This window comes from Anguilla rostrata, chromosome 13 (genome assembly GCF_018555375.3).
Source record: "Anguilla rostrata isolate EN2019 chromosome 13, ASM1855537v3, whole genome shotgun sequence".
Taxonomy (NCBI): domain Eukaryota; kingdom Metazoa; phylum Chordata; class Actinopteri; order Anguilliformes; family Anguillidae; genus Anguilla; species Anguilla rostrata.
This window is the reverse complement of record NC_057945.1, coordinates 5614381-5631099: the sequence shown is the minus strand read 5'-3', so window position 1 is coordinate 5631099 and position 16719 is coordinate 5614381. Positions and strand designations below refer to the sequence as shown.

General features: G+C 46.1%; 1 protein-coding gene across 1 annotated transcript in view; it reads left to right on the top strand.

Annotated features, from left to right (window-relative positions):
- The window catches only part of LOC135238129 (voltage-dependent L-type calcium channel subunit alpha-1D-like), a 48663-nt gene that overhangs the window by 12464 nt on the left and 19480 nt on the right, over nt 1-16719 (top strand). Inside the window, 14 exon segments of the mRNA XM_064305836.1 lie at nt 196-268; nt 3006-3032; nt 3463-3623; nt 6038-6263; nt 7136-7166; nt 7373-7670; nt 7953-8019; nt 8983-9064; nt 10075-10108; nt 12575-12671; nt 13177-13306; nt 14546-14605; nt 14886-14992; nt 15609-15696. Coding sequence (XP_064161906.1) covers nt 196-268; nt 3006-3032; nt 3463-3623; nt 6038-6263; nt 7136-7166; nt 7373-7670; nt 7953-8019; nt 8983-9064; nt 10075-10108; nt 12575-12671; nt 13177-13306; nt 14546-14605; nt 14886-14992; nt 15609-15696 — 1481 coding nt within the window.

The following is a 16719-nucleotide window of genomic DNA, read 5'->3' as shown; positions in this document are numbered from 1 at the left end:
TCAATGGCTGTGAGTCTGTGCTGCCTGATTGATCGGTCTTCTGACAGGCCGGCCTCCTGATTGGCCGGTCTCCCGGTTGGCCCGCCTACAGCCCCTTTTCCTCTGTATTTGGGCTTTTGCACACACAGAGCAATGCACAAAGGTATTTCTTTACAGAAAATTGTCAGAGTTGTTTCTTCTCTCTGTCCCCATCAGGTAGTGACGAGGATGAGGATGAGGAGAACAAAATATACATTGATGATGACGAAGGCTGCTGCGCCTCCTGCTGGTGAAGCCGGGCACTCCTCCTACTGCTGCTTTGCTCTGTGCTATGGGAGATTGCATCTCCGCATTGCACTTCAGTGCTGTATATGCACCATATTGCCCTTTACAGTGCATTGCCGTATATGCACCATATGGCCCTTTACACTGCAGTGCTGTATATGCACCATATTTCCCTTTACAGTGCAGTGCTGTATATGCACCATATGGCCCTTTACACTGCAGTGCTGTATATGCATCATATGGCCCTTTACACTGCAGTGCTGTATATGCACCATATGGCCCTTTACAGTGCTGTATATGCACCATATGACCCTTTACACTGCAGTGCTGTATATGCACCATATGACCCTTTACACTGCAGTGCTGTATATGCACCATATGACCCTTTACACTGCAGTGCTGTATATGCACCATATGGCCCTTTACACTGCAGTGCTGTATATGCACCATATGACCCTTTACAGTGCTGTATATGCACCATATGACCCTTTACACTGCAGTGCTGTATATGCACCATATGACCCTTTACATTGCAGTGCTGTATATGCACCATATGACCCTTTACAGTGCTGTATATGCACCATATGACCTTTACACTGCAGTGCTGTATATGCACCATATACCCTTTACACTGCAGTGCTGTATATGCACCATATGCCCTTTACACTGCAGTGCTGTATATGCACCATATGACCCTTTACAGTGCTGTATATGCACCATATGACCCTTTACACTGCAGTGCTGTATATGCACCATATGACCCTTTACACTGCAGTGCTGTATATGCACCATATGACCCTTTACACTGCAGTGCTGTATATGCACCATATGACCCTTTACAGTGCTGTATATGCACCATATGACCCTTTACACTGCAGTGCTGTATATGCACCATATGACCCTTTACAGTGCTGTATATGCACCATATGTCCCTTTACACTGCAGTGCTGTATATGCACCATATGGTCCTTTACACTGCAGTGCTGTATATGCACCATATGACCCTTTACAGTGCTGTATATGCACCATATGACCCTTTACACTGCAGTGCTGTATATGCACCACATGACCCTTTACACTGCAGTGCTGTATATGCACCATATGACCCTTTACGCTGCAGTGCTGTATATGCACCATATGGCCCTTTACAGTGCTGTATATGCACCATATGACCCTTTACACTGCAGTGCTGTATATGCACCATATGACCCTTTACACTGCAGTGCTGTATATGCACCATATGACCCTTTACAGTGCTGTATATGCACCATATGGCCCTTTACACTGCAGTGCTGTATATGCACCATATGCCCTTTACACTGCAGTGCTGTATATGCACCATATGCCCTTTACACTGCAGTGCTGTATATGCACCATATGTCCCTTTACACTGCAGTGCTGTATATGCACCATATGGCCCTTTACACTGCAGTGTGTATATGCACCATATGCCCTTTACAGGTGCTGTATATGCACCATATGACCCTTTACACTGCAGTGCTGTATATGCACCATATGACCCTTTACACTGCAGTGCTGTATATGCACCATATGGCCCTTTACACTGCAGTGCTGTATATGCACCATATGACCCTTTACAGTGCTGTATATGCACCATATGACCCTTTACACTGCAGTGCTGTATATGCACCATATGACCCTTTACACTGCAGTGCTGTATATGCACCATATGACCCTTTACACTGCAGTGCTGTATATGCACCATATGGCCCTTTACAGTGCTGTATATGCACCATATGACCCTTTACACTGCAGTGCTGTATATGCACCATATGACCCTTAGCAGTGCTGTATATGCACCATATGTCCCTTTACACTGCAGTGCTGTATATGCACCATATGGCCTTTACACTGCAGTGCTGTATATGCACCATATGACCTTTACAGTGCTGTATATGCACCATATGACCCTTTACACTGCAGTGCTGTATATGCACCACATGACCCTTTACAGCTGCTGTATATGCACCATATGACCCTTTACGCTGCAGTGCTGTATATGCACCATATGGCCCTTTACAGTGCTGTATATGCACCATATGACCCTTTACACCGCAGTGCTGTATATGCACCATATGACCCTTTACACTGCAGTGCTGTATATGCACCATATGACCCTTTACAGTGCTGTATATGCACCATATGGCCCTTTACACTGCAGTGCTGTATATGCACCATATGGTCCTTTACACTGCAGTGCTGTATATGCACCATATGTCCCTTTACACTGCAGTGCTGTATATGCACCATATGGTCCTTTACACTGCAGTGCTGTATATGCACCATATGGCCCTTTACACTGCAGTGTTGTATATGCACCATATGGCCCTTTACAGTGCTGTATATGCACCATATGACCCTTTACACTGCAGTGCTGTATATGCACCATATGACCCTTTACACTGCAGTGCTGTATATGCACCATATGGCCCTTTACACTGCAGTGCTGTATATGCACCATATGACCCTTTACACTGCAGTGCTGTATATGCACCATATGGCCCTTTACACTGCAGTGCTGTATATGCACCATATGACCCTTTACACTGCAGTGCTGTATATGCATCATATGGCCCTTTACAGTGTAGTGATGTATATGTACTATGAGTTAAGCTTTTATTTATTTATTTATTTTACAAACCTGTGATATGTATACCTGTCTGCCTTCTGTTTTATCGAGACCTTGTTTTGTCTTTCTGTCTTTTTGGTGTTTTTCTCAGTGCTCGGATAATGGCCAACAGCATTTGGTGAGTTTGCACAATCCTAATATGACATCGGGAACGCCCCATTCGAAAGCACCCCTTTCCGCCTTTTAAAATGGTATTTAAACGCTAGTGTTGTAAAACCGAGCTCTTAAATCAAATCATTCACAGTTGTTGAATATCAGTTTAGAATGAAGTGGTGAAGTATTATCTCTCCTTACTTAGATGCTTAGTCTGCGAGCCCCTTAGCAGTGACTGTTACTAACAGGTAACAGGGAATTCACTGGGAACGATGATGACAAATACAAATACTGTGAAATAATGGGATTGGGAGGTGTGAGGAGGCCCTTTAGCATTTGCCGCTGTTCTTACTCTCAATCTATACCGTGGGCTTCTTTACGCATGTGTGCACTGTGTCTTTGCGCTCTAATGTTCATCACCTCCCTCCCCCCGCCTCCCGCCCCCCCCCCCGCAGCGAGCAGCTGTGCCGCATCAACTTCGCCATCCGCAAGACCTGCCGAGCCGCCGTCAAGTCCGCGCTCTTCTATTGGCTGGTGCTGCTGCTGGTGTTCCTGAACACGGCCGCCAGCGCCTCCGAACACTACAACCAGCCCGAGTGGCTGACGCGCCTGCAGGGTGAGCAAAGCCTCCCCCCCCCCCCCGCTCTGCCTCTCTCTGTCTCTCCTGCGCTCTCTCGCTCTCACTTTGTCTCTCCTTCTCTCTCTCTCACTCTCCCTCTGTCTCTCCTGCTCTCTCTCTCGCTCTCTCCCTCTGTCTCTCCTGCTCTCTCTCTCGCTCTCTGCTCTCTCTCACTCTCCCTCTGTCTCTCCTGCTCTCTCTCACTCTCCCTCTGTCTCTCCTGCGCTCTCTCTCTCGCTCTCCCTCTGTCTCTCCTGCTCTCTCTCTCGCTCTCTCCTCTCTCTCTCCGCTCTCTTGCTCTCACTTCTTCCTCTCGTCTCTCTCCTCTCCTCGTCTCTCCTCTCTCTCTCTCGCTCTCTCCTCTTCTTCTGCGCTCTCTCTCTCGCTCTCTCTCCCTCCTGTCTCTCCTGCTCTCTCACTCTCTCTCTGTCTCTGCTGCTCTCTCTCGCTCTCCTCCTCTGTCTCTCCTCGCTCTCCCTCTTCTCTCGCTCTCTCTCCTCTCCTCTGTCTCTCCTGCTCTCTCTCTCTCTCTCCCTCTGTCTCTCCTGCTCTCTCTCTCTCGCTCTCCCTCTGTCTCTCCTGCGCTCTCTCTCGCTCTCCCTCTGTCTCTCCTGCTCTCTCTCTCGCTCTCTCCCTCTGTCTCTCCTGTTCTCTCACTCTTCCTCTCTCTCTATCTCCTGCTCTCTCTTTCTTGCTCTGTCTCTCCCTCTCTCTCTCCAGCTCTCAATTTTTTTCAATTTAAGTTGCTTTATTGGCATGAAATACAAATCTAATTATTGCCAAAGCATACATATATAATATGTAAAATAATAATAATATTAAAATAATAGTGATAAATGTAACAATATATAACAATAACAGCATTGACAGCAACAGAAGTAAATCAATAAATATGTACATGTTTATATGGGGTGGGTGGCCACTCACTGTCCCTCAGGTTATGACAGGCTTAAATGAACTGTGCCGCACTTGGGGCTGTTGATCCTTCCCCTAAAAGAATTGCACATTTTTCTTCCTTTGATATGAAATTTAAATGATTTATCATTTGGGATAATTTTTGGAAATATTTTTTTCTAATTTGTAAATATTTTGTGCAAGTAAGGAGGAAGTGCATCTCCGGTTCCACCTCTCCTGTCTTGCAGTGAGCAAGACAGGAAAGGTGCTCTTGTTTTGGTACCCATGAGTTTTTCTATCTGCCTATTTCAGTTGCGAGCGTGTGGTCACTGAGCCTGTACTTGGTCAGGATCCATCTCTGCTTTGTATCTCTGACAGAAGAGAGATAATCTGCCTGCGTGTGTTTTCTGCTTCCCAGACCCTAGACTGAGCCGCCCTGCTTCACAGCCCTAAGACTGGGCCGCCCTGCTTCCCAGATCTAAGACTGAGCCGCCCTGCTTCCCAGACCCTAGACTGAACCGTCCTGCCTCACAGCCCTAAGACTGAGCCGCCCTGCTTCCCAGACCCTAGACTGAGCCGCCCTGCTTCACAGCCCTAAGACTGAGCCGCCCTGCTTCCCAGATCTAAGACTGAGCCGCCCTGCTTCCCAGACCCTAGACTGAACCGTCCTGCCTCACAGCCCTAAGACTGAGCCGCCCTGCTTCCCAGACCCTAGACTGAGCCGCCCTGCTTCACAGCCCTAAGACTGAGCCGCCCTGCTTCACAGCCCTAAGACTGAGCCACCCTGCTTCCCAGACCCTAGACTGAGCCGCCCTGCTTCACAGCCCTAAGACTGAGCCGCCCTGCTTCACAGCCCTAGGACTGAGTCGCCCTGCTTCCCAGATATAAGACTGAGCCGTCCTGCTTCTCAGCCCTAAGACTGAACTGCTCTGCTTCACGGCCCTAAGACTGAACTGCTCTGCTTCACAGCTCTAAGACTGAGCCGCCCTGCTTCATAGCCCTAAGACTGTACCACACTCAAGATGCACAGGAGGGAGAGGCAGGAGACTTACTGTGGTGGAAGGGTCTACAGTGTTTCTCAACCCTGGTCCTGGGGACCCACTGCCCTGCATGTTTTAGATGTCTCCCTGCTCAAACACACCTGATTCAAATGAATGGATCGTTATCAGGCTTCTGCAGAACTCCCATTTCCAAATGGGTATGAGACCTCCGGTGGAGAATCTTGTGCCTCTTTTTGAGGAGTGGAGGAAAGGACCCTGTGGGGTCTCTGATACCTTATGATGATAATCTTATGGAACAATACAATTGTAAAAAGCCTGTAGCCAAAATCTATATAGTTCATGTTCTTTATATAATATTAATAAATTGTGATTGGTTACATCCTGTCCCTCAGGCTATGACACACTGTCATGTACCAGCCAATCAGTGATCCCCTTTTCCACTTTGTCTTGTTGAGCCTTTTTGTTAATTGGGTGATAACTGCAGTGTAATAATCCTCCCCCCTCTTCTTTTTTCAGAAACAGCCAATCGGATCCTGCTGTCTCTCTTCACCCTGGAGATGCTCATGAAGATGTACAGCCTGGGTTTCAGAGTGTACTTCAAGGCCTTCTTCAACCGCTTTGACTGCTTCGTGGTGTGCGGCGGAATCCTGGAGACCATCCTGGTGGAGCTGGAGGTCATGCCGCCGATCGGCATCGCCGTGCTCCGCTGCGTTCGGCTGCTCCGCATATTCAGGGTTACGCGGTAAGACCCCGCCCCTCCTGCTGACCGCAAAGACATGTAATAATGACAAAGATAAAGATTGTACTTCGCTTTGGATAAAAGCGTCTGTCAAATAAATGTAATTTAATGTAATGTAATGCATTTTAGGTGTGCTTGAGGTGTGTTTGAATTGATGCAGTTGAGGTGTATTTGAGATATGTTTGAGGTGCATTTGAGGTTTGGTTGAGGTACGTTTGAGGTGATGTGGTTATGTAGTTGAGGTGCAGTTGTGGTGATATGGTTGAGGTGTAGTTCAAGTGCAGTTGATTTTGTGTGGCTGAGGTGTGATTGAGGGGCAGTTAAGGTGGTGTGGTCGTGGTGCAGCTGAGGTTGTGTAGTTGAGGTGTGGTTTAAGTAGAGTTGAGGTTGTGTGGTTGAGGGGTGGCTGAGATGCAGTTGAGGTTGAAGTGCAGTTGAGATTGTGTAGTTGAGGTGAGGTTATAGTGCAGTTGAGATTGTGTAGTTGGTGTGGTTGAAATGCATTTCAGGTGCAGTTGAGGTGAGGTTATAGTGCAGTTGAGATTGTGTAGTTGAGGTGAGGTTATAGTGCAGTTGAGATTGTGTAGTTGGTGTGGTTGAAATGTTCAGGGCAGTTGGTGAGTTATAGTGCAGTTGAGTTGGTGTTGGGTGGTTGAAATGCATTTCAGGTGCAGTTGGTGAGTTATAGTGCATTGAGTTTTGTGCTGAGTGAGGTTATAGTGCAGTTGAGATTGTGTAGTTGGTGTGGTTGAAATGCGTTTCAGGTGCAGTTGAGGTGAGGTTATAGTGCAGTTGAGATTGTGTAGTTGAGGTATGATTCCCCTGGTGTCATTGCTGTTTGCAGGGTACCTAAGCTCAGTTACTGTCTCTCTTAGGCACTGGTCGTCTCTGTCCAACCTGTGACCCGCTGCTCACTCATATCCATCGCTCTGCTGCTCCTGCTCTCCTCTTCTCATCATCTTGCCTGCTGGATGCAGCCTTGGCGCAAATACAAATTTGACGAGCGCAGACCAGCGGGCACCTTGACACCTTCCCAGGGCTCCTCACTCTTCCAGTGACAAGCTGCCCAGCCACGCTCTGGCCCCACGCATGTCATAGGCCTGCCAGGCGAGTCGTTACTGCGTGTGTGGCAGACACAGGCATGCGTGCGCAAAATGCTCCATTTGCCACTTCAGTACTGCCGACACCTCATCTTTAAGGCAGCAGGCCTAACTCTCTGTCCCTGTCCCCTGTGTGTCGATCAGTTTAGAATTGATCCTGTATCCCTCTCTGTCTGTTTCCCTGTGTAGATCTTGACCGGTGAGGACTGGAACTCTGTAATGTATGATGGTATCATGGCATACGGAGGCCCCAGCATTCTGGGAATGATCGTCAGCATATACTTTGTTATTCTGTTCATCTGCGGAAACTGTATCCTTTCAGTGAACATGCTGGCTTATTTTACACCTCTACACCTCTCTATCGCCATCTCAGTCACTTTCTCTTCCTTTCAGAATCTCTGTCATCATCCCTCTATTTCCATTCCTCCATTTCTCTATCTTTCCCTCTCCATCCCTCTTTTTCTCTCTTTACCAGTCTTTGTGCCTCTTTCACTGTCTCCCCACCATACGTTGTCTGTTTTATCCCTCTTCTATCCCTCTTTCTTTCTTTCGCTTGGGCTTCAGGTCCTCCCTTAACTGCCTCTCTCGTCAGATATCCTGCTGAACGTCTTCTTGGCTATTGCTGTGGACAATTTGGCTACTGTTGGCAAAAACGTAGAGTAAGCGAGACGGCGATTGGGGTAGAGATACAAAAACTGTCAGACAGGTGAGGGTGGGGGCAGAGGATATGGGGGTGGGGACAGGAGAGAAGCAGCACTACGGTGAGGACAGTTTGAGGGGCGGGACATTAAGGTGAGCGGGAGGGGCTAAATGAGGACGTGAACCATCACAAACACCAAAAGTGGGTGGAGCTATTACGTGTTGCCAGTGACTTGCAACCCTCAAACCAAACTTTCACATGCCAGCATGACACCCCTGGGAGGGAAATGTGGCTGTGGCGGGGAACACCGTTGCTTGCCGCTTGGCGCGAGAGAGCGCACACCCACATAAACACGAAATAAAATAAATACCCATTTTCACCCTTCCCCCTCACGGCTTCCACGCAAAAACAATAAACTAAAACAACAAGCTAAAATAACAAAGACAAAAGAAAGTAAAATGGCACGACCACTTTTCCGTGCGCTGCCCGTAGCTGACCCGCCTTCCCGGCCAGGTCCAGCTCCTCCAGCATTCCAGCTGAGGATTGCTTCCTTTTTCTTTTTTTCTCAAACACAATTCCAAAATAAAATGAAAATCATAACTGCGTTCTTTGTGAGAGCTCCCGGTCTCGGCTGCGAACTGTGGAGAGCAGCACACCTTTAAGCACCTGGGCTGATTAGCTAAGGCAGCCCAGGTGCGTGTGCTCTCTCCACCAGCCGGCACAACTGAGTCCAATCCGCCTCTCCGGCGGATCAAATGCCACACAGAGTTACTTCTTTCTTGTGATTGGCTCTAGTCAGTGAAAGACAGTACCTGGTAGCTCCACCCATTATGAGCCTGGCTGTTATGCTGCTAATGAAGGAGGAATGAACAAGAGAGGAGGAGTGGAGAGATACACTCTGCTCATGCTCAGTAGGATGGAATTAGACAGGGAGTTATGTTTTTATGGGCCGATGGAAGGGGTTGCACTTCCTGTTTTGTAGCGAGAAGTCTGATGATGATGAGGAGGAAGAAGACGAGGATGACGAAGAGGATGAGGATGATGAGGACGGGGAAAAGAGAAAGGTGAAGTGTTTCTTTTTGTTACGGTTAGTGATGTCACCTGTGTCCCATGTGACTTTTCCCTTTGGATTGTTTGGGCACAAGACCAATGGAGGTCTTTATGGCTCTGAATATTACAGTCACTACATTCAGCTCACATTCTCATCCACAGTGACAGCTTAGAGTTTATATACCATTTGTTTATGCAGCTGGACATTCACTGAAGCAGTTCAGGGCGCCTTGCTCAAGGGTACAATGGCTGTGCCCCATCTTGGAATCAGACCCGCAACCTCTGAGTTATGAGCCCCATTCCCTAACCACTCCTACCATCAGTACCTTCCAGACCTGGATTAAATACGTATTTGTTTTGGTTTCAAATACTTTTCTGTGTTCTATTGATCTTGCCTGGTGTAATTGAGCCAATATGACCAGAAGGCAGGGTTTGCACTTTTTGAGAATGTTTCATTGGTTCCAGTACACCAGACAAGCTCAGTAAAGCGTAGAAAAATATTTGAATCCAAAACAAATACGTATTTGACCCAGGTCTGGTACCTTCATACACCAACCCATAAACCCACCCTCAAATGAAGCACAATATACTCTTATTTGTGTTCTGGTAACTGGAAAAGCCCTTCTTGCCCATGCAGAGAGAGGGTTAGGGATAATGTTAGAAATCAGAGAGAGGAGAGGTGGTTTTATATGCTGGTGGAGTGGGAGAGGGAATTCTTTTTTTTTAAAAGGAGAACAGGACAGTCAGCCCTCGTCTATCTTTTGCTTTATTCAGACAGGTAAAACACAGAGAGGGTAACAAATATAGAAGGGACCCCAGTAAAATAGTGAACCCTTGAGGGGGGGATTACATATGGCTCCTGAGTCAGCTGCCCTGCGCATGTCTTTCCAGGCCAAGCCAACCCTCTTTTGAACCTGTCCACTTATGGCCATCCCTGTTTATGTCATCATGGATGTCAAGCCCGCTCTGCGTTCCGCTCTTCTGATCTCTGCTTACTTCCTCACACTCTAAACAGATGGAAGAGGAAGAGGAGGACGACCTGGACGACGGCGAAGGTGGTGAGCCAGTCCTTTTAAAAGGGAAACACAGGGTTTTTGGGTCTCCCATCCTGTTGGATGGGCCCCATGGTCTGGTATCTATTAAGGCCCTGTTCCAGTGTGTGGATGAGCCCCATGGTCAGTTAAGGCGCTGTTCCATTGTGTGGAACTGTCTGTTACCACATCCAAGCCATACCAGTGCCAACTGTGGCTGGCAGCCCCACAGGGCGATAGCACAATTGGCTCTTCCGTCACCCACGGACAGGAGGGTCTCAACTGGCCCGTCTGTCAGCATCCCATCATGCATCAGTGACCCCCCACTGTTCAGTTGGGTGCCTTTAAGTCCACTTGTTGAGCTGCACGTGATGCGTCTTCCTCAGACTCATGTCTGTTCGAACCTGACTTTTGTCCTGCGGTGTTGAAAAGAAGCAGTGGTTGGCATTGCATGTGTTGGGGAAGAATTTAGAAAGAAGCTGCCATGTTGATGGGAGGAGTCATTATATTCTTATGTTTTTTATTTTTATTTTGAATAAGACAGACAGCTAGAGTGACACCACCCCCACCCTACACACACATATACAGTACTGTGCAAAAGTCTTAGGCACCTGTAAAAAAATGCTGTACAGCTAAGATGCTTTAAAAAATAATGAAATGAAAGGTTATAAATATCGAAAAAGTCAATTTTTGGTGTGACCACCCTTTAAAACTACATCAGTTCTCTTAGGTACACTGTCCTGCAGTTTTATAAGAAAATCGGCTGGTAGGTTGTTCCAAGCATTTTGGAGAACTTGCCACAGTTCTTCTGTAGATTTTGGCTGTTTCGCTTGCTTCTGGCTCTCCAGGTAATCCCAGAGACCCTTGATCCAGTTTTTATCTGAAAAGTAGTCTGTTACTTAAAATATTACTTTATTTAACAAAATACAAAAATGTAGCTGTAAAATTTCATTTTTTGGAAAATTCATGTTTAGAACTCTCAAATTTGCTGTTTTCTACTGACACACGAATGCAGGAAACAAAAAATAAGCATCTAAGACCAAATATATACTATATATTATATTTAAAAATCTAGGGTGCCTAAGACTTTTGCACAGTACTGTATATGGAATTAAATCTGTGTCAGAAGTCACCATCAGTATAATTCACAGTTTGTCTCTGATTCAGAGTTTGTGCATAAAACAACTGCACTCCTAATATATACACATCCTGATATGTCTGTTTACTTTTTGTAATCATGGACACAGTCCTCACGTGTGCGGTCATATACTGAAGCTCAAGGTCATCATGTGCATATTTCTGGGTACGATGTTCAAAATTGTTATGATTCTGATGCACGCAAGCTAAGCATGTTGATGACTGACAGCTGGTTAGGGCCAGGAAGCATGGGAGCCGTATATCCTATAATGTTATTATAATGTTATTTATTGGTGTTGTTGTATGAGTCAATTTGTATGATGTGTTGGCATAAAGGTTGATGGTCAGCTAGCAGTAGGTAACCAGCTGGATACTGATACAGTATAATTAGCTAGCCAGTGAACACAGCTCCAGCTGTAAATACAAACTGTGAATCACAGAGAGGAACTGGGATTTTGGATGAAAATGCCAGGGTGTCACAGTTCCTGGATGCCAGAGACCTTGCTGCCCCCCCCCCCCCATCCTAGCCCTTCCCGTTGTGTCCCCTGCTAAGCTTCCCTTCTTTGTTGTGTTGTCCTTACCTACTGTATTTCCCTTGTGTCTAGCTGTTTCACTTGTTCCCTTGTTAATATTTCTATTATTGTTTCATTGTTTAATTACATTATAGGCATTTAGCTGACGCTCTTATCCAGAGCGACTTACAACAGTGTAACTAGGTTCCCTCACCTGTATGCTGTTAGTCATTAGTCTCATCTGAGTGTTCTCTGTAGTCTCATCTGATTGTTCTTCTGAGTGTTTTTTCAGTCTTTGCTTGTTTTTTTTTTTTTGCTGTACCTCGTTTCCTCAGCCTCATTTCTAGTGCCTGTCTATTGTGATTCCTGGGTACTTCTCTGTCGTGTTTGTTAGCTGTTCTCTAGTGGTTTCCTGTATTATTTGCTTGCCTTCAGTGTAGTGTTTAGTTCTTTGAGTTCCCTCCTGTTTGTTATTTTGGTTCTTCTTAAAAGTGTTCTGTTTGTTTCTCCCCCGTCCCACGTGTTTCTCTGCACTTTGTGTCCACTTCACTCAAAGGAGTGACACACAGTTTAGGACCAGGATGGCAGTTGACACTGATTTAACTCCATAAGCGCAGACCTACCTGCCCTCTCTTTGATTACAAGTGGATGTTGTAGTGAAGAGAGATATATGTACAGCTGGGCATTCCAATCTGGAGAAAAAAGAGGAAAAACCATTTAAAAAAGAGAGATGCTTCTGTTTGTTATTTTTGTAATCAGTGGAAAGCAGTGGAGATTCATTTAGTAAAGGGAAAAATTAGTGCTCTTTCATGATTTCTTCATTACTCTCCTGTTTGTTGAAAAGGTTCAGCGTTAAAGGTGACTGACTTTGCACCTCCGAAAGAGAAGATCGTCCCCATACCTGATGGCAGTGCCTTCTATTGTCTCGGCAAGACCAATCCGTGAGTCACTCCACAGTCATTGTAAAAACCAATCAGTGAGTCACTCCCAATGCTTTGTGAGACCGAACCGTGAGTTCCTCCCAATGCGATACAAGACCAAACCGTGAGTTCCTCCATGGTCTATGTAAGGCCATGAAAACTTGACTGAAAGGCATCATTACCACAGCACAAATGCCTACCTGCGTGATATCAGCAGTTTACCAAAAAGAATGGGGGAAGGAATGTATTTATGAAATTACATATTTTTATTAGCAGTATGTATGCATTTGGAAATGTTACACTGCTATTTTACTTTAACAAAAGCAGTTCTCTCTTCTTAGTGTCTCATCTAAGTTTTGCACCCAAAGAAAATGTCCCTCATCACTCTCCAGTGAGCTGTACCCTTATGTACCACCTCATAATTCCATCTTTCACTGAGAAATGAACACTGTCTCACCCTGTGTGTGACACTGTTAGTGTTGCTTTTCTTACGGGAGGTGCTAACTTCTTCCACCACTAATTTTAGGATTCGGACAGGCTGCCACGCCTTGATTCATCACCACATCTTCACCAACCTCATCCTGGTCTTCATCATCCTCAGTAGCATCTCCCTGGCTGCAGAAGACCCAATCAGGGCGCACTCATTCAGGAATAATGTGAGAAACAGGCAGAAGAACCAATCAGAGCGCACTCATTCAGGAATAATGTGAGAAACAGGCAGAAGAACCAATCAGTGCACACTCATTCAGGAATAATGTGAGAGACATGCAGAAGAACCAATCAGAGCGCACTCATTCAGGAATAATGTGAGAAACAGGCAGAAGAACCAATCAGTGCACACTCATTCAGGAATAATGTGAGAAACAGGCAGAAGAACCAATCAGAGCGCACTCATTCAGGAATAATATGAGAAACAGGCAGAAGAACCAATCAGAGCGCACTCATTCAGGAATAATGTGAGAAACAGGCAGAAGAACAAATCAGGGCACACTCATTCAGGAATAATGTGAGAGACAGGCATAAGAACCAATCAGAGCGCACTCATTCAGGAATAATATGAGAAACAGGCAGAAGAACCAATCAGAGCACACTCATTCAGGAATAATGTGAGAAACAGGCAGAAGAACCAATCAGGGCACACTCATTCAGGAATAATGTGAGAGACAGGCAGAAGAACCAATCAGAGCGCACTCATTCAGGAATAATATGAGAAACAGGCAGAAGAACCAATCAGAGCGCACTCATTCAGGAATAATATGAGAAACAGGCAGAAGAACCAATCAGGGCACACTCATTCAGGAATAATATGAGAAACAGGCAGAAGAACCAATCAGAGCACACTCATTCAGGAATAATGTGAGAGACAGGCAGAAGATCCAATCAGAGCGCACTCATTCAGGAATAATGTCAGACACAGGCAGAAGAGCCAATCAGAGCACACTCATTCAGGAATAATGTGAGAGACAGGCAGAAGATCCAATCAGAGCGCACTCGTTCAGGAATAATGTGAGAGACAGGCAGAAGATCCAATCAGAGCTCACTCATTCAGGAATAATGTCAGACACAGGCCCTTCCTTTGCATATAAGATAGAGGCCTCCCCTTCACATGTTAGTGAGTTACAAACCCCTCTTCCAAGAACAACATGAGTAACTGCCTTTCTTTTTATGTCTTTGTCGATTTCTCTATCATACTGGATAGAATAATACCATAAATACCAATGTTGATAACATACTCTAAGAAACGACTCCCTGTTCTTTTGATATGAGGGATGAAAACCATGGCTCATGGCTGGTTCAGCGAATACCAGGGAAAGACTTACCAGCAGGCTGCATCGTAGCTTCAGTTCTAATGGAATATCTCTTTAATTTCTTATCAATTTCCTCTCTTCCATAAGGTCCTGGGTTATGCCGACTACGCCTTCACCTCCATATTCACAGTGGAAATCTTGCTGAAGGTTCGTGTCTCAGAGGACTCCACCGTAGTCCTAAAACACACATTATCAGCAGGCAGATTGCAAAGTGTAAATAAGGAACTGCCCAAATGGTGAGTCAAACCAGGGGTCAAAGTTCGAAGACAGTGATGACCACATCAGGTTCCAAGGCTTGCCGCGGGTGGCCAGAAGCTTTCCGCCACTGCAAGTGGGAGAGAATTTGGGTGGTGCAGTCTCAGTGTATATTTGTCCCAAAGTGAAATGTTGTTTTCGGCACTTTCCTCCCCCCCGTCTCTCACCCTAGATGACCGTGTACGGGGGATTTTTGCACAAAGGGTCTTTCTGCAGGAACTGGTTCAACCTGCTGGATCTGCTGGTCGTCAGTGTGTCCCTGGTCTCCTTCTTCCTGCAGTGAGTGTCCGACACCCGCAACAAAAAATCCCTGTGTGTTACTGTACTGTAATAACAGTGTTATTAATATCTCATTCATGTTAATAACATGCTGAAGCTTTGAGATTTACAAAAGCATCCATTGCCAAAGACGTATCGCTAGGGAAAGTTTGTGAGGAAGAGCCGTTCAATGACTTTCACAGGAAGTACCAGTAAAGGTCACACTTTCCGTAATAAATTATGCCTTTATTACTTTAGTAAAAAACACCAGGCTTGATTATAGCATTTACTTAAGCACATGGAGAGCATCACACTATCAGCCCAAGCACCACGTTTTATCATAATGTTTAATATGGCGAGTATAACCTGAAAATAGATTCCATATTTCTTCTCCCCTGTGGTTGTGTTCAGTTATTCAAAGTGTGAATGGCTCTCTCTAGAAATATTGGCTAGGGTCACAGGATGGATAATCACATTTGAATGAAAGTGGCTGCCTAACACAGACCTTATGAGACCATAGCAGTACATTGTAGTGATTGCAGTAGGTTACATCTTTATTTGTACTTATGGTTTAATTGTCAGGTTTTAGGGACATCTCACCTGTCTACTCCTGTGGCTGTCTCTCTCTCTCTCTTAGTTCAAGCGCAATCTCCGTGGTGAAGATTTTTAGGGTGTTAAGAGTTCTCAGGCCCCTTCGAGCTATTAACAGAGCCAAGGGACTGAAGGTACCGTCTGTGTGTATGTGTGTGTGTCTCTGTACAGAACGTAGTGCGGTGTGTGTGTGTGTGTGTGTGTCTCTGTACAGAACGTAGTGCGGTGTGTGTGTGTGTGTGTGTGTCTCTGTACAGAACGTAGTGCGGTGTGTGTGTGTGTGTGTGTGTCTCTGTACAGAACGTAGTGCGGTGTGTGTGTGTGTTTCTGTACAGAACGTAGTGCAGAGTGCGTGTGTCTCTGTACGGAACGTAGTGCAGTGTGCGTGTGTCTCTGTACGGAACGTAGTGCAGTGTGTGTATGTGTGTGTGTGTGTTTCTGTACAGAACGTAGTGCAGTGTGTGTGTGTGTTTCTGTACAGAACGTAGTGCAGTGTGTGTGTGCCTGTACAGAACGTAGTGCAGTGTATGTGTGTGTGTCTCTGTACAGAATGTTGTGCAGTGTGTGTATGTGTGTTTCTGTACAGAAAGTAGGGAAGCGTGTGTGTGTGTGTGTTTCTGTGCAGAACGTGGTGCTGTGTGTGTGTCTGTCTAACGGTGTGTGTGTGTATCTGTACAGAACATGGTGCAGTGTGTGTGTGTGTGTGTGTGTCTGACGATGTGTGTGTTTCTGTGCAGAACGTGGTGCAGAGTGTGTGTGTGTGTGTGTGTGTGTGTGTGTTTCTGACTGCGTGTGTGTGTGTGTGTGTGGGTGTGTGTTTCTGTGTCTGACGATGTGTGTGTATCTGACGGTGTGTGTGTGTGTGTGTGTGTCTCTGTGCAGAACGTGGTGCAGTGTGTGTGTGTGTGTGTGTGTGTGTGATCTGACGCTGTGTGTGTGTGTGTTTCTGTGCAGAACGTGGTGCAGTGTGTGTGTGTGTGTGTGTGTGTGTGTGTGTGTCTGACGCTGTGTGTGTGTGTGTGTGTCTGACGCTGTGTGTGTGTGTTTCTGTGCAGAACGTGGTGCAGTGTGTGTGTGTGTGTGTGTGTGTCTGACGCTGTGTGTGTGTGTTTCTGTGCAGAACGTGGTGCAGTGTGTGTGTGTGTCTGACGCTGTGT